The sequence below is a fragment of the Etheostoma cragini genome, chromosome 14, assembly GCF_013103735.1.
Source record: "Etheostoma cragini isolate CJK2018 chromosome 14, CSU_Ecrag_1.0, whole genome shotgun sequence".
In the NCBI taxonomy this organism is placed as follows: Eukaryota; Metazoa; Chordata; class Actinopteri; order Perciformes; family Percidae; genus Etheostoma; species Etheostoma cragini.
The window spans coordinates 17,745,435-17,762,718 of NC_048420.1; the positions used below are offsets into that span (position 1 = coordinate 17,745,435).

At 41.1% G+C, this 17,284-nt stretch overlaps 2 protein-coding genes across 8 annotated transcripts; one reads left to right on the plus strand and one right to left on the minus strand.

Annotated features, from left to right (window-relative positions):
• Positions 1 to 703: 703 nt before the first annotated feature.
• Positions 704 to 4,886, minus strand: LOC117956288 (zinc finger and BTB domain-containing protein 12-like). 2 transcript variants are annotated; one of them, XM_034891273.1, is made up of 5 exons: positions 4,777 to 4,886; positions 3,466 to 3,674; positions 3,140 to 3,334; positions 2,686 to 2,892; positions 704 to 1,843 (listed from the first exon to the last, which is right to left on the minus strand). In XM_034891273.1, exons 2-5 carry the CDS (start codon positions 3,667 to 3,669, stop codon positions 743 to 745), a joined length of 1,707 nt encoding a protein of 568 aa, XP_034747164.1. In that variant the 5' UTR covers positions 3,670 to 3,674; positions 4,777 to 4,886; the 3' UTR covers positions 704 to 742. The 2 variants fall into 2 exon arrangements, with proteins under 2 accessions (XP_034747164.1, XP_034747163.1); XM_034891272.1 differs by having other exon boundaries at positions 4,555 to 4,885.
• Positions 4,296 to 17,083, plus strand: ehmt2 (euchromatic histone-lysine N-methyltransferase 2). Of its 6 annotated transcripts, none has more exons than XM_034891263.1 (28): positions 4,296 to 4,403; positions 6,610 to 6,679; positions 6,779 to 6,937; positions 7,245 to 7,486; positions 7,766 to 7,820; positions 7,943 to 8,025; positions 8,124 to 8,264; positions 8,389 to 8,460; positions 8,959 to 9,079; positions 9,747 to 9,833; positions 10,120 to 10,256; positions 10,384 to 10,527; positions 10,805 to 11,127; positions 11,245 to 11,475; positions 11,963 to 12,045; positions 12,156 to 12,262; positions 12,506 to 12,628; positions 12,708 to 12,809; positions 12,962 to 13,066; positions 13,416 to 13,588; positions 13,733 to 13,900; positions 13,991 to 14,135; positions 14,240 to 14,317; positions 14,570 to 14,685; positions 14,838 to 14,924; positions 15,023 to 15,101; positions 15,987 to 16,162; positions 16,333 to 17,083. In XM_034891263.1, the coding sequence occupies exons 3-28, from the start codon at positions 6,826 to 6,828 to the stop codon at positions 16,511 to 16,513; spliced, it is 3,471 nt and encodes a 1,156-aa protein (XP_034747154.1). In that variant the 5' UTR covers positions 4,296 to 4,403; positions 6,610 to 6,679; positions 6,779 to 6,825; the 3' UTR covers positions 16,514 to 17,083. The 6 variants fall into 6 exon arrangements, with proteins under 6 accessions (XP_034747154.1, XP_034747149.1, XP_034747152.1 ...); XM_034891258.1 differs by lacking the exon at positions 4,296 to 4,403 and adding an exon at positions 4,943 to 5,181; XM_034891261.1 differs by lacking the exon at positions 4,296 to 4,403 and adding an exon at positions 4,943 to 5,181 and having other exon boundaries at positions 13,434 to 13,588.
• Positions 17,084 to 17,284: the final 201 nt, after the last annotated feature.

The window sequence follows — 17,284 nt, forward strand, 5'->3', positions numbered from 1 at the left end:
GGAGGGCCTAGAGACCATAGTGTTGTATGTGTATGTATTTGTGTATTATCAGAAAAGCACAGATGACCTGAGACAAACTCTCCAACAGTAAAAATCGAATGAGTAACTGAATCCTTAAAAGACCATTCTAAATGGTTGTCACGTTTTACACAACAGCCCTCACAGGTGCAACCAAACTAACAGGAGAACAAGAGATGCCACTAATTAGTCAACAAAAGTGCTAAGGTAAAAGGTAAAACTGAGGAGACTTTCAAATTATTTTATTTTCAAATTTACATCTTTTGTAGTTCACGCCGCTACCAAGTGGATCAATCACAGTTGTTGCGGTGACACAAACCGTAACATGTAGTTACATTTCTGGGGAGGTGCTTGTCAGGCAGAACCCTAAAATGGGCATTACCAGGACTCTTGAATACAACGGAGTCATTGTCAATGTTATAAGTAATAACTGTGCTGTGCCAAGATAAAAGGTCTGGTGTCAAAAAGGCCTCTTCTTAGTGTAAATTGGTTGAGGACTATTCAGTCATTTTAATCACATCCATCACCATTTTTCAGTTGAAAGGGTTTTTGTTGTCACAGTTTGACATTTTAAAAGGCCTCATATCCATATGTGGATTATGACCCCACATACTGACCTCCCATCTGGACTCGTCACTCTGCGAAATATCACTGCAGTAAGCCACCAAGCCTGAGGAGCTTGAGATGTTTAGACAAGACACTTAACGGCCTTTAATGCATTGGTCTAGGACAATTGTGCAGTAACCAGGCATTCTTGCTCTTCCTCTCTTATTCTTCCACTGGCTCGCTCCCTCTCCTCCTGCTCATGTAAAGAGTTCTGCCCCGTGGTTTTTCCATGTTGTTCCTTCAGGTGGCGTCGTAAGGCAGGCTTGTGTGCAAAGCGGGCGTGGCAGTATGCACAGTGGTGCGGTCGCTCGCCACTGTGGAGGTTCATGTGGTCTATCAGTGTGGATTTCTGGGTGAAAGTCTTGCAGCACAAGGGGCACTGGTGGGTTTTTCCGGCGCCTCGGTGCACGGCCATGTGTCGGGTGAGGTTGGCAGAGTGGTGGAAGTGTTTTCCACAGCAGGGACAGGGGTACAGCAGGTGAGTGGAGCGGGAGTGGATGGCTAGGGAGTGGGCTGAGGGGAACGTCATACCGCAGTGCTCGCAGGTTACAGGCCCAGCAACACTTGAAGTGGATCCCACCACTGCAACAGACTCATCCCCTCCCTCATTTGTTCCCACAGCTGAACTCAGCCCTGAACTCCCTTCTCCAGGACCACAATTAGACTCCTCCAGTGAGTACTGGGTCAAACTGTTGGCAGCCATTGGTGAGGCCTTTTCTCCCTGCGTGTCGCCCATACTGAAGTCTAACTGTGGGAGTTCAACTGAGACGTAATTTCCTGCCTTAAGCCCTTCTTGGCTGTAGTCCAAGCTGAAACCCCCTCCGATCCCTCCAGATGCTAGGTACCACAAATCCTGGTGGTGAGCCATGCTTTTCTCCTGTGATGACACCCACCTTCTCCTCTTAAAACCCCGCCCCCTGCCTCTCCCTCTGCCCCGGCCAATTTTAGGGTCAGCTAGCCTGCGCCTGAGAGCACGTAGCCCCTCTACTGAAAGTCCCCCCATACTGAGATCATCTTCTGTTGGATTCAAGTCATAATCGCCATCTTCTCCTCCAATTACAACACTTTCTGTCTCTGGGTAACCCGCATTTTGTGGTCCATCAGAGGGAGCTCCTCCCTCCTCCCTTTCTCTGTTCATCTGTTCTTCTCCAGAAATGTACACCCTGAACACATCATAGTCCTCCTGTTTGGCCTCTTCCTCGTCATCTGATGCATTAACCTGTAACAGAAAGGAGGACAGAATAAAGGGTGGGTTGCTGCTGTTGACCCAAAAAAATCTAAATATCCAAGACTTTCACAAAATTGCCCAACTCTGTCCCACCTACCGACCAATACCCAAAGTTATTGAATTTACAGGGATATAAAAACATAGAAAAGCAGCCATTCCCCACAGGACTATGATTTGTAATAGTACTTTTATGTTTATACTGGTGCTCCATGTGAATTGTGCTTTCAAAGACAGACTCAGGTAATGGACATTTGTGAGGAATTTAAATAATCCCAAAAACTTCTCTCTGTGTTGATCCTGTGCTCTTAGTTATCTTTTTCTTCTTTTCATCCTGTTACCCTGTACCACTTCACCGACCATCTGACATTTCTGACTGTTTAAAGGTCCTAAAGGGACAAAGGAAAAGGTAGGTTTTCCCCAGTTGCGAGTGGCCATACTTTATTAAGGATCAGAAACTGTCCATAGAAGGGTTACCTTTGTTGCTTGGAATTCATTTCAACCGGACAGACAAAATATTAATGTGGCGATTCACACCAGTGAGCAACCAAAAGCTGGTTAAAGGGACATTCTTTTCAGTAACTTCTAAAAACTTACTTTTTTGGATGCTTCTAAATGTTTTATTATGTTATTCTTTAAATTATTTTTGTAATCTAATCAGTTTAGCCTTTTTGTTTTAATTTGATGCAATCTGTAACTCTGTTTAGAGAAGTGCAATTTAAATGAAGTTGAAATTATTAGTAGTGTTTTTATTATGACATGAACACTGTAGATTTATAAATAAATTTAGATTAAAAAGATACCCTGGTGTCTGTTTTTTTCTTTCCCACACAAACCTTAATGCATGGCTCATTCAGCATGGGACTGCCACCGTGGTGTTGGCCGCTACCCTCGGCAGATATGTCACCGCCGTTCTCCTCCACCGAGCGTACTACAGGGCTGTGTGGGTGCACAGGGGAGGGTCGGCTAGTGGGAGGAGATGCAACAGAGCGAATGCTTCCACTGACAATCAACGGCTGAGCCTGGCTCTCGTCTGAAGTCATCTAGAGGAAGGTAAGGAGGAAGGAAACAGTTTATGAGATTGGTAAAAATGTATGAAAACTGCTTTACTACAAGTTCTGAAAGTGCTGAGAATGTGTTTCTGTATGTACAAAATGTATAACTGAAATTGCTTCTCTTTCAACATACAATTACTGAGATAATTAAGTTCCTGTGGTTGTGAAAAAAATGTAATTGGAAAACTAGAAAGAAGAAGATAATCCTTTAAAATGAATGTTCTAGATTACTGACCTTTGTTGGACTGGGGTTTTTTAGCTGCACATACTTCTTCAGTGCTCCTCGGCAGCGCTCCACAATATGCTCCATCTGTAGGTAACTGGCAGCGGTCAGGTAGTTGACAATCTCTTCTGGGTTAAATTGCAGAACGCCAGTGTAACAAGACTGTAGCAGATCACACACTACTGTGGAGCTGTACAGCATCGACACCTGGTTAAGGATGTGAAACAAATAACATGAAGAAGCACTGATTTTATTCAGCAAAAGAGCATTGATGAGAGACATAAAATCAGAGAGACACAGAGTTAGTAGTGTGACATTGTGTGTTGACAATTATCTACCAGAAGCTTGGGGGATGGGTTGAGGAGGAACTGGTCTCTTAGGAAGGGTGAGCAAGCAGCCAGCACCACCTTATGTCCCTTGAATGTCTTATTGTCGCTTGCAACAATGGTGATGTCACAGAAGTGCTGGCGAGACCTCAGTGAATTCAGGTGCTTCAGGGTTGTGTCCCCGTGGCCCGGTAACCGGAAACACAGCATTTCCATGTTGACTGAAGAGCAATTAGAATCAAAATTTGTTTTACTGGCCAAGCAAGTGTAAACATATTTAAGGAATATTACTCTGAAATTGCTCAAGCAGTACATATACAGGAATAGACATACGGCTAAAAAGGAAGACAGCAAGGCTTAACAAGGTAAACATTAACATTTGACCATGCACGTACATAAGAATACACACATGTACAGACATGCACACATACACAGGTAAACAGAGGAAGTTTCATTAAAAATAACTCAATGAGGTGGGCTACTTTTTAATATAGATAAAAAATGGCTACCCGATCTAAATCAAATCATTCGAGATCCAAGGATCTAGTATCTAGATCCAAGCCAATTTTCGCCAAAGTGACAACAACAAATCCTGTAAAACTTTATGAGAAACGTTTTTCAAAATAATGAAGCAGTAACTCAAAATTATTTTATAATAATAATCCTTATTTTAGGATGCTGTCATTATTTTCCAGAAAGTTTTTATTATTTTAAGATAGCCTACTAACTAAATATGATGACAGGATTATTTTGTCCATCGCATCGATTGGCGGAAATTGGTTTCCGTAACGTCGCATCACCAGCGAAATGTACTGATTAATAGCCAGCTTTAACTTGAAAAGTTAGCTAACACATGTAACGTTAGGTGTAAGGAAAGCTACAAATACCAACATTAACTGTTGTGTCCGAGAAGTGGAGTCTAATGTTAAACTATTAGTCGACTAGCTACGGTAACGTTAAGAGGTTTAAATCGATCCTAACACAATTATTGTAATCTTTCCTTCGAACGTTAGCTAACGTTAGCTTGCTGGCATCTGGTTGAGACCCACAACAGAAAAAACAAAAGCTCTCCAGTTATCGTGAAACTTTTCCGTTACTCACCTTCCCTTTTTATCTGGTTGAATTTCTTGAAATACAAATGTGGGTTTGTTTTAACTGGTCAACCGTTGATTCAGTTGCTCTTAGTAAGCCAACTAGCTAGCTAGCTAGCCAACTGTATTTCCTCATCCCCATACTATCTTCTGTTTACTTTAGCTAATTTTTGGAGGAATCACATCTCGTGACAACAAATACAAACCGCTGGTCTCTCGCCACTAAACTGACTGTGAATCGGTTTTCGTAGGAAGCTTCTCCTCGCGGTTGGAGGCAGAATAACGGTACGCACGCTGACTTCTGATCAGTTGATTTGAAAACAGTAGACACGGGGAGGGAGGGGGGGGGGGCATCGCTGGCGATGGCATGGCCCGCCCTTCTTTGCCTCTGATTGGCCTATCTTGACATCCTTACCATAACCCTTATCAATCCCACTCCTCTTGCCTAAAACTAAACAACAAATGCAACGAATTCCGGACAATCAGAGGGAGAGTAGGGCGGGTCATGCCTTCGCCATCCTAGGAAACATTTTGGCACACGGGGGGCGGGGCTCTGCACGGTGACGCGGTACGTTTACTAGCTATACGTCGTAGATGCGCATCTCGGAACATGTCGGCATCTGAGGCAACGACGAAGGTAGCAAACCCTCTGCAACACCAAATTACATGCTAAAGAAATTGAAGTTTGTTTCACCACTTGTACACGAATTGGCCTACATAGCAAAAACATGCTTACTAAAGCTGCACTCGGCTTTGATGCAAAATGTCTTCACTTCTCAATTATAGGAGGTCTTTGTTGCAAGCTGTGCTACACTGCTAGCTACGTTAGCCTGTAACAGTTTTTTGTTAAATTGCTCTACGGTTGTTACTGTATTGCTTTTTATCTCGACTCATTGGCCGTTAAATCATTGTATGCCCGTCGTCTTCTGTTGCTTAGTCACATTTTGGTGTTTTTGTATTGCATTTTAAATGCTGTATGCTCAGTATACCCAGTTTTTTAAAGCTAATGTTGAGACAAAGTGTCCTTTTGTAAAGTTACATTGTGATACTAACATCAATGAGTTAACTCCAGCGAATAGAAGGGAGGGTTTTAAGCAGTCAATGTGTGAAATCCCACTCCATTCCTTTTTATTTTACGGACTATTGTTGCTTTGAATTGTGTCAGAGGCATGAATGGGGTGATTGACCGATGGCGGCACTGGAAGTAACAACAGAAAAGATTAGCAATTGGTTGAAAGGTTTATTTTGGAAAGGAGACGGCTTCAGTCAAGTAGATGCACTAAACATATTTTTAATAGTTATAATAACCCAAGAGAAGTGTGTGTGTGTCTGTGTGAGAGAGAGAAAGAGAGAGAGAGAGAGAAAATGGTAACATAAGTAAAGTCATATCGTCGGTGATGATGATTTACACTGGATTAACAAATTACAAATAATGTGTTGTTCAGCTATATGTGACATTTGCTACTAATGACACCTAAACTACAACCTGAACCACTGAGTTAGTATTAAGTTTGTTTCCTGGGACATGTGTTTCACTAGCAACATGTTCTAGGTTTTTTTTTTGCCAGTCGAACATGGTTTGCAACATATACTTTAAATGTACCTGCTAACTACTACATTAATAAATGTTCAACCAATTGAATCTGCTGACTGGACAGCCTTAGTTTGGTTAAAACATAGTTATTATTTATTTAGTAGTTTAGTGTTTTAGTAGTTACATTTTTATAAAATCTTGCATTCCTTATTAACAAGCAATTGACAAAGAAAAAAGTCTAAGTGTGTCTCTCTTTTACCTGGTATAACACCAAGACACTGCCAAACAGGGGTTATATACATGTTACAGCCTATGTACTTAGTTTTGATATTTGGTGAACATTTCCAGTTGTGTACCTCATAACATAACAGCAAGTATAACTCAATTGTTTCACATTGGTGTGGCTGTTTGAACTTCAATAATGTGTACTCTGGTGAATACATTGATCCAGTAGTCTGTAATCCTAAATATCAGGACTAAGATGAATATTTTCAACATGATATTTCTCGCTAATTGTCGTTTCTTTGTCAGGAGCCTCCTGTAGGAAATGACTCGGAAACATCTGCAGAGTCATTAGCTGGACCAAGTCAAGTAAAAAAAGGTATGTCTATGGGGAGATGTCAAGTGTTTGACAGCTGTGCCTTTTTAGGTACACAAATAACAAAATAATAGTGTGATATTGTAATTACTACTTTTCCAGATAATGCAGCCTTCACCACTGCTGCAGTTGCCAAAAAGACAGAGCCCATGGGTGGCATGCCATCAATGTTCTCTCTGCAGCCTGGGAAGGACGCTTCCAGAGCTGAAGAGGAGGAAGAGAAATGGTCACCTGCATCCTCTCCAAACAAACCCACATCAGGTAACTTAGATCTGTACAGCTTTCATTGATGTTATTAAAGTGGTGACTCTCTGTTTGATTAACCAAGTTCGACCTTAAGGTGATTTGATCGCAAAAGCATACATTGAGAGTAATTTATTTCCTGCAGAGTTTGCTTTGCTGAGGAAGAAAAACATGTTGCTATTATTTTTTTTTTTAAATTTCTCGGTCACACTCAGAATAACGGCTTTGCGTGTATCAGATTGAATGGGCTACTCATTGTTGGAAAAGCTTCAAAATTAATTTTTAGGAAGTTAAAAGTATACATGCATTTCTCTCCCTTTTACAGGACATGCAGCAAAGTCCCTTTTATCAATGTCCTCGCCTACGTCTTCAATGTTGTCCCCTGGCCGAGCAAAGATGAGTGTTTCTGGACCTGGCAGTAGTAAATTCATCCTGGCAACCGCCTCCTCCTCTTCGTCATCTTCCTCCTCCTCATCTGCCACAGCCCCCTCATCTCCTTCTGTCTCCCCTGGCCCACCCAAGATCCACCGGGCCCGCAAGACCATGAACAGGCCTCCACTAGGGCAGGTGAGCCTATATAGCAAGTAGTTAGCATTTCTATTTGGCATGAGTAAAATGTGACGTGTACCCCTCTGTTGTGATTGGGTACCAGCATTTGGTACCTATCTGTTATTGCATTGGCCCTTTTTTGTTCTTGGCCTGAGTAACACTCTTGATAGTGTGTTGGGAATGTTACAATTTGAAGAAATATTACAGCCACTGACAAAACGTACACCGGGAAACAAAAGCTCAGTTTTTGCAACCTTTTCTTTAACATTTGGGTCACTTACTATTTTTGTTTTACAGATGAACCATGTTGAAGCACCTATTGCACCGTCAGGATCCTCTGACTCTGAAACTGGTTAGTGGCTACACTGACTAATGTTTGCCCGTGTAAAATAATCAAATTGTTATGAATAAAAATTAATAAGCGTCTTGTGTAAGTTAAGACTCACTCTGTCGTCATTGTCGTGTTTCCAATAGTTGCAAAAAGGAGAAAACTGGGTATTTTATCTGATGACGCACTTGAGAAGTCAGAGAATGTTCAAGAAAATGTTCAAACTGTGGTAAGATTACGTTTTTGCTGCTACACGATTTACATTTACTAATCTAATAACATGTAATTAAGTTGATGTTTTATGTTTTTATTTCTGCTAAAACTCAGGAAGAAACGTTATTTCATAAAACGATGGAGTCTGTTACCAAGACTGCACCAGAGAAGAGCAACAGCAGTATAGGCAGGTCAGAGGAGGAAGTAGCTGAGAAAATTCAGATTTCTAGTCGGTCAATGCGAAATTCAGAAAAGGTGAGAGTGAAGTGATCACATAATGCTATAACATGTGTGTGCCTCATGATTTTTAGAAAGAACAAACCGAATGGTAATCTTTTTTTCTATTGTCAAACTTGTATTTATTGTCTTTCCTTTATAGTTTGAGGATGATGGGGCAGAAGCAAGGCAGCACACTAAAGACATAGAGGGGTCTGTGAACATGTCAGATCACGTGAGTCATTCTATTTTATTAACTTCTTATCTAGTTCTAGTTACACTAATATCTTACTTTGTCTTATAGCCAATTAGCTCAAACTCAAAAAGTTGTGGTTGAGTCATGTTTCCATACGAGGAGGGTGAAGATTGTGCTGACACACATGCTATCCCACTAAAACACTGTTTCTCAAACTGTTATCAATATTGTACCCCTTTGAATTGCATTTTAAGCCAAGTACCCCCTGACCAGCGCAAAACATTTCTGGTAGAAAAAAAGTCTATATAAAGAGGTAAGAAGAAATCTATGTAATGAAATTGTGTTTTTTTATTTTTTATTATTGTCAATGACTTTAGAATAGCGGGAATACAGTGGTAGGAACAACTCCACAGGGCACCTCAACACTGCAACTTCACATCCCCTATGTTTTGTGTTACAAAATCGACAGTTATCTTTTCTTTTCTACCCTTCACAGATGTCACATTTTTATATTCAGACGGAATTTCTCCCTTGCAGGGTTCGGAGTCTGAAACAAAGAGAGCTGTCCAGAGTAGAAATGAGAGCGAGAAGTTTCTGTGGCAGGAAACAGACCCGGACAAAGAGAGAAACACAGCTGATGTGGTGGAGATAGTGGGAGGTGAGTGATGTTAATTACCTAGTGGCTTTTCTACAAAACATGCTTGGCTTCCATAATGATGAACAACACTAGATCATGTTAGATGTGTATTGTGTACAAATGTACACAATGAGATGGCAGTACGTGCAATGACAGACATGGCCCGCTCTAACCTTGCCAATACGACCTTTTCCATGTTTACACATAAATGTACAGACATTCTTCCGCTGCATTGAGAAACAAAAGTGTCAAAATGTGCTATGGCGTGATAAGTGCGTTATTTCAGGCTTCTGATTGGCCAACATGGCTTTGGGGTTATGGTTACCTGTTAGTTTGGATTGCACTTGACAGTGGGGGAAATCCACAGAGATTTTATTCCAAAAAGGAAAGGGTTCTTGCTTTTACAACAATACACCCGTTAATGAAAATGGGACCAGTAGTTTTTCTTGTAATCCTGCCTAAAAAAACGAAATAAAAACTTAACTTCCTTGGGGGAGGTTAAAAAATTGATTTAGGGGAGTAAATTGTAATGCAAATATTGTTTGTGTAAGAAGAATTCTCCCATTGTAAGTTTTTTTTATTGATTGCTATTGTATTTTAAGCATGTGCACCCCAATAAAATGCAACATTTTCTAACATGTATCCCTTGTGGCCAGTGCTTATATTTTGTCATTTGGTGCATTCTTTGCAGAAAGGTCCACTGAGTACACAGAGGTACCCTTGGGTGCTCTGGACATCGCTGCTGCCGACAGTCTGACACTTTCTCCTCATCACGGTAGGTTTATGATACACATATGTCCCTGTTATCTGAATTGGTTGAAAATCTGAATTTTTTTTTCCATAATCAAGGTAGTATTAACAAAGCTACAGTCACCGATCAAGGTTTTGGGACAGTTACATTTTTTTCTTACTTAGTAATTACTGCTGCCAGGGCATTTTAGCTGTAGTATAAACAAGACATATTCAGGACTGGTGACCATACTTTAATGTTAAATGGACAATTGCCCTAAGACTATAAACAAACATCAATAACAATTAAATGTTTTTTCTCCCCACTACAGAAGGAAGTGATGCAGGAGACACAGAGCGCCTAGAGGAGCTTCCTCTTTGCAGCTGCAGAATGGAAGCTCCTCGAGTCGACAGCACCAGCCACCGCATCAGCAGACAGTGTATGGCCACTGAGAGCATCAATGGAGAGGTTTGTCTATGTATACTTGGATAGCAGGACAGTGTTTCTGCTGGTCTGGTATTTCATTAAGCGCACAGGTAACTTTTGTTGAAGCCACATTGCCAACTGTGTAATCTTGTCTCCTGCTGTTTATCAGCTGAGGGCGTGTTCCAATCGGACTATAAAGGGGGAGACCATGCGGCCGTCAAGTCGGGTGCCCCTCATGGTGCTGTGTGAAGTCCATCGTTCACACATGGTCAAACACCACTGCTGTCCTGGGTGTGGATACTTCTGTATAGCGGTATATTTTTAAAACCTCTTAATATCATACTGGATTTCCTATTTAATGTTGCTCAGTTGGGAAATTGTCGGCTGCACAAGAGTTGTTTACCAATGCTGGTAATGCTATAATTTTGCTTAAAATTGCTTAAAATTAATGTTAATGATATCTTTTTGATATCATACTTCTTGTTCTCCTCATTCATATCCAACCCTATTTTCATCTTTTTCCCTCTCTATATTCTACCTTCTTTTCCTGTTTCTCCCCCTCCATATCGTACCACTTTCTTCTCTTTCAGGGCACATTTCTTGAGTGCTGCCCGGACCAGCGCATCGCTCACCGTTTCCACCGCGGATGTGTGACGGTGCTTGGCGCTGGGCGCAGCCGATCAAATGGCGGCGGTATGCTTTTTTGCCCCCACTGTGGTGAAGATGCCTCCGAGGCCCAGGAGGTTACCATCCCCTCCTTCAGCTCAGCCACGGCCTCCATAACCACCGTCGTTACCATGTCAGCCTCCTCCACCACCACCCCGTCTCTGCCGCCGTCCGCTCTTACAACACCCTCACTCACAGCCTCAACAGGAGGTATGAAGGACGGGAAGATGCCTGAGAGACCTGTCAGGTAAGATTGGGTGATGGTGAGAGATGTCATTGGCTTCCTTATTTTATTCTATTAACTATAGGAAAGTTATTTTTTTATTTTTTTTAACCTGTGCTTCCCTTCACTACCTCCTTCCAGTGCACGTATGCGTAGTCATGGCTTAGGGACACCGGCAGTGGAGCAGCAGCCCCCGCAGCCTGTAGCCTCTGCAGCCACTGTGGCCACCATCCCCCCAGCAGAGGAGGGGGTGGACAGCGTGGGGCCCTCTCTCTGTATGCCAAATGGGAAACCCATCAGCCCTGGTGCACTTCCACCTGGGCCCAGCCGGGCGGCGCTGCAGAAGGCCATTCTCACACAGGACACTGAGAGGTTGGAATTTAGATTGGACTCAATTTCGTCACAGTAGCTTAAAGGATTGAACAGTGGAATAGATACAATAATTGAGAGATGTAACAGTATTTTCTAAATCATTTTCTTTGGGCTATTTTTATGTAATGTTGAGTTTAAACACTCAGTTTAAAAAATGAGCTTTCAAAACAGATTATCCTTAATGTCTCTTAAGGTAAAGAGTTTGTGTACATTTTACTCTGTTGAAGTTTTGTGCCAGCGGTTCAGCAACTTATTCTATTTGAACATATCTGATCTTTAGCAGTAGACAATTTATAAATAAAATCAGTATCTCCATTCTCTGCTGTTAGAAAACTCTGCAGCCACAACAAAATTACAAGTTGCCGTGAAATGATTTCCTGTTTTGTTAGCTTTAGCACTTCCAAGGGAAATTACAAAGCTTTCGGTGGACAAGAGGACATCAGACCAGTTAAGACCAAACTGGTGATTGTTGTTTATGATTTGCCAGGAAGAAGAAACTGAGGTTCCACCCGCGTCAGCTTTACCCTGCTGCCAAGCAAGGAGAAGTGCAGAGAGTCCTGCTGATGCTGAGTGAGTGAGCGTGCACTTTTTATTTATGACTCAGTGTTGTAGATGGTTTAAATATTTAAAAAAAACTGTTTGTGTTTGTGTGTTTGTGTGTGTGTGTGTGTGTGTCAAAGTGGAGGGCATAGATCCAACATACCAGCCTGACTCTCAGAACAGGCGCTCTGCTCTACATGCTGCAGCCCAGAGAGGTCTGCTGGAAGTCTGCTACCTACTCGTACAGGTAACAAATTTTAGCTTCTGTCTTGTTGGTTTCTTTTATGTAACTAGTACATGTGACTATAATCAAAAAGAAAAGCTGTTATTGCAGGTTCATTTTTAAAATGATCAATAACACTTGCATTCAGGGTCACTGCTGACATTATTTGAAGCAAAATTAAACCTAAAACAGAGCGTTCATTAATTTGTGTATTTATTTGGTCTTGTGCCTGAGATTAGGGGTTATTTCTGATTTGTATATTGACAGGCCGGTGCCCAAGTGGATGCCCTGGACAAGGACAGAAGGACCCCTCTGTTGGAAGCAATTGTCAACAATCGCATTGAGGTGGCTCACTACCTGGTTCAGAACGGCGCCTGTGTCTATCATAGTGTGAGTGTCTGTTAACTCCTAAAATGAAAACATAAATGTGCACTTAAGGTGTTTGGTTGATATTTGTTTATGTCTTCAGGAGGAGGATGGATATACTGGCCTCCACCATGCAGCCAAGCTGGGAAACCTGGAAATTGTCAACATGCTTCTGGAAACGGGTCAGGTTGATGTGAACGCACAGGTAAAGGAATAGCCAAAATGTCAGTATTTTAGGGACATCAGATAACCCTATGTTTATAATTACTGTCAGTCTGTACATCATATCTGTCGTACTGGAGGTCACTGATTTAAAACGCCAGTGTGGAGTCATTCTGAATCTTCCTGTCGCTTCAGGACAGCGGTGGTTGGACACCGATCATCTGGTCTGCAGAGCACAAACACGTAGAGGTGATAAAAGTGCTGCTGAACAGAGGAGCTGATGTCACCATCAATGACAAGGTAAGTTTCTACTCGCTAACACTGAGGTTTGATGGTTGTGTTCATGACATGGTTTTGCTAGATGTGTAGCAGCTCCTCTGAGTATGCCTGTTATATTTGCTTACCAACGCAAAGCACAGTGTGTGCCTGTTTTTTATTTTATTTTATTTTTTATGCATGATAATCAGACTGAACTGCTGTGTCATTTGAGTTGGGGGGTAAAAACATGTCCTCTGGAGCGAGCCATTGTTTTTTAATTTCTCTCTGCTGCCCCTCTCAGCTTTATTGTCCTGTAATAAGTTGTGATACACACAAAATGGCAAAATGGATGTAGTTGCATGAAAATGTTTCAGGTTATTACTTTAAACAGTCCCTACCCTCCCCTCAGGAGCTGAACGTGTGTCTTCACTGGGCGGCGTATGCAGGGAATGTGGATATAGCAGAGCTGGTGTTGAACTCTGGCTGTCCTCTTACCTCGGTTAACATGCACGGAGACACACCGCTCCACATCGCCGCCAGAGAGGGCTACCTGGAATGTGTTACGTGAGTCAGTGTTGTGTTACACAAGCTGTCGCCTCATTTAATGTACAACGTACATGTATCCTTTCCTTTAGCTTGAAGACCTAGCAGTTATCCATGCTCCCACTACCATGTACCAACAAATGCATTTTTCTCTTTCTTCCGCAGGTTGTTCCTCTCCAGAGGTGCAGACATTGACATCATGAACAGGGAAGGAGATACGCCTCTGAGTCTTGCACGGGCCGACACGCCGGTGTGGGTGGCCCTCCAGATCAACAGGAAGCTGAGAAGGGGAATAACCAATCGAATGCTTCGGACTGAGCGAATCATCTGCAGGTAGGTTTTGTGCTATTTTCATGGAGTCTTCCTTTCCTCTTGTTCTTTCCTGTTTTCTTCATGATTCAACTCCCTTTTTTATTGTTCCAGTGATGTTGCACAGGGCTATGAGAACGTGCCGATTCCCTGTGTGAATGCAGTGGACGATGAGGGCTGTCCTTCAGACTACAAATACGTTTCAGAAAATTGTGAAACTTCAGCAATGAACATTGACCGCAATATTACACACTTACAGGTAAAATTGATCAGGCTCTCGTTCTAGCAATGATCTTTTTTACTTACTTTTTTTATCTGCAATGAAAAATGCGCCTCATTTCCTTTTGATTATCTTTACTTCAGCACTGTAGCTGCACTGATGACTGCTCATCTAGTAACTGCCTCTGTGGACAGCTTAGTATCCGCTGCTGGTACGACAAGGTAAAAAGAAATGTTGTTTTACGGCCACATCATTAAAGTAATCTGCTCAGAAAACCTGTACGATTTAATCGAAAGCCTCAACTGACTAGCACTGTGGAATTAATAAAGATCTTTATAGTCTGCAACTTTCAGCAGAAAAATTAGCAAAATTCTCCATGAGGAGAAAGATCCATGAGGTCAAGACTGGGATTCATGGGTTACAGGAGAGACTAAAGGACTGAAACTAATCTCAACTTGTTGGATGTTTTCTAGGACCAGCGGCTGCTCCAGGAATTCAACAAAATTGAACCTCCACTTATATTTGAGTGTAACATGGCGTGTTCCTGTTACCGAACATGTAAAAACAGGGTGGTACAGGCAGGCATCAAGTAAGAATTCTAAATATAACTCATCTAACATAATATTTCTCAACCACATGCCGCTTTAAAAAAAACAACTAATTATTAGAGTTATTGACTGGAAGACAAAAGCTGTATATGCAGGGGCACTGAGCTCTCATAATTTCCTTTTTTTCCATCAGAGTTCGTCTTCAGCTCTACAGGACAGAGAAGATGGGATGGGGAGTTCGAGCTCTGCAAGATATTCCCCAGGGAAGCTTCATCTGCGAGTGAGAGGATTATCCACAAGTCAAACAACAGGTTTCATGTTACTGTATATGAAAGGTCAGAGATTAGACATTAAGCTTCTCTCCTTACGTTCACACAGATATGTTGGAGAGCTCATCTCTGACGCAGAGGCAGACGTTCGAGAAGATGACTCTTACCTGTTTGACCTGGACAACAAGGTGAAAAACAAAGTGTTTTCTTTTTTAGTTCTGCTGTATAAAAATAAGATGACTGACAGAAAACATGAGAAAGAGCATTTGGCATATTTCCTTTGTGACCAATAATAAATGACTATTAAAGGAACTAATTAGCCAGACCTTACCTCATGCGGTGGAAACACAAAATATATCCACAACTACTGAGCTTGAAAAAAACCAAGAAACATTTTTGAAAAAATTCCCCATCCTTTGTTAACATTTCTTAATGAACTGCACTTATAATTTTAACATTTATAAATCACTCAACTCTTGAATTCCAAAACACAAACAAACCAACCAAAGAATTGGCGGAGTCAAATTTTATTGGAAGTCTACTGAATCAAATACGGTGCTGCAAATCCATAAACTGGTGTATGTCATTGGTTGTCCGTCTCTGTATTTTACTGATGTAATACGTATGTTTTTAGTGGGTTTTTCATATATATTTATTTATTTATTTATTTAATGAAAGTAATAAAATTATTCAATAACAAGTATTCAATTCAACTCCAAACAATTAAGAATCAGACCGTATCAACTAAACAAAAGGCAGAGCAAGCCAAAGATTTAGCTCATAATACAGCATGTGAATTTATTTTTACAAAGTAGACAATAAAACTCTTACTGAAAACAGAAAACTGTAAAAATACATTGGAGTGCTTATTAATCCTAAAACTAACGTATTACAATACATCTTAGTTTAAAAAAAAATGCTACTTGTTGTCTTTAGTTAGATATCCGATCTATATCAGTAGATCAGTTAAATATCAGATATCAGGATCTGTTTATTATGCACAATGGGAATGAATAGAGATACATTTCTAACACAATACATGTTTTTGTTTTTTTTCTCATTATTTTGTAAAGGATGGGGAGGTGTATTGTATCGATGCCCGGTACTATGGCAACATCAGCCGCTTCATCAACCACCTGTGCGACCCAAACCTCATCCCAGTACGTGTGTTCATGCTGCACCAGGACCTGAGATTTCCCCGCATCGCCTTCTTCAGCTCCAGAGACATCCACAGTGGACAAGAGTTGGGGTGAGAATTTGAGATGTTTATGATCACCTGCTCAGAGCTTATTTCTGTAATTTTTTAGACTTTCTTACATTTGTATTTCGCAAACCTCTTATCTAGTACTGACATTTCCATTGGATTGCCTTGTTTTGCGGATGTAAGCTTTTATTATTTTAACTTGTCTGTTTCAACAGATTTGACTATGGAGACCGCTTTTGGGACATTAAGAGCAAGTATTTCACTTGTCAGTGTGGATCGGAAAAATGCAAACACTCAGCCGAGGCCATTGCCTTGGAGCAGAGTAGACTGGCTCGACAGGACGTTTGCACAGAATCGGGAACTGACTGTGGGATGACCATGCTTGGAAACTGTTAAAACACTTACCCACGAGACTTTTGGATTAACTTCATCCAGTTCGCATGCGCACATTGGCAATGGAAATACACCATGAGGGTTCTATCACGTTTGACATTCTGTGTTTGGTGCTGGTGTTGTTTTTTCTTCTTGAAATGTCCTTATTTTCTCTAAAATGTGCCACCTAAGAAGGATCATTTCCCATATGGTAGAGGACATGGGCCTTAACATATTTTTAAACTGTGTGGGTATACATCACAACAACGTGATTCTGTACATTTCGTATGTTTACTGTATATCACTGTCTGTCTGTTGCCTTGACACATAAAGTTTGTGCATTAGGAGTCTGCCGTTATGTATTTGTATACATACTGTATGTATTTTCTTTTGTGCCAACAAACACAATGCATTTTTTGACACAGTACAGTAATGGGTAAACCTTTAGCCCATACTGGACTAAAGAAGGACGTGAGGAATAGCGTTGGTTATGGATGATTGTGTTGTCTTTTTTTATTTTTTTTATACGCATTGTTTTCTTGATCACATTTAGTATAATAAATTAGCTCATGAGTTGATTTTTGGGCTCTTGTATTAAGTTTGACATTCTCTTTATAAATCCATGCTCACTGGTTTACAATGTCCCATGTAATTCTATAATCCTACAAATATCCTAAGTAATTTTCTTTGTAAACTTGTCAATTTGACATTGAAAAGTTTTTAAGAGAGATTTGATCTCTCATACAAGATCGTTGCCTGCTGATATTGGCAGCAGGGGGCATTGGACACATTCAA

Bases quoted from the DNA above. Each gene is read 5' to 3' on its own strand.
- LOC117956288 (XM_034891273.1), bottom strand. From the start codon at position 3,669: ATGGAAATGCTGTGTTTCCGGTTACCGGGCCACGGGGACACAACCCTG. The intron at 3,335-3,465 runs GTAGATAATTGT...ATCCTTAACCAG, and splicing joins ACCCATCCCCCAAGCTTCTG to GTGTCGATGCTGTACAGCTC. The intron at 2,893-3,139 runs GTCAGTAATCTA...ACCTTCCTCTAG, and splicing joins AAAACCCCAGTCCAACAAAG to ATGACTTCAGACGAGAGCCA.
- ehmt2 (XM_034891258.1), top strand. From the start codon at position 5,155: ATGTCGGCATCTGAGGCAACGACGAAG. The intron at 9,080-9,746 runs GTGAGTGATGTT...GTGCATTCTTTG, and splicing joins TGTGGTGGAGATAGTGGGAG to CAGAAAGGTCCACTGAGTAC. The intron at 16,163-16,332 runs GTGAGAATTTGA...CTGTTTCAACAG, and splicing joins CACAGTGGACAAGAGTTGGG to ATTTGACTATGGAGACCGCT.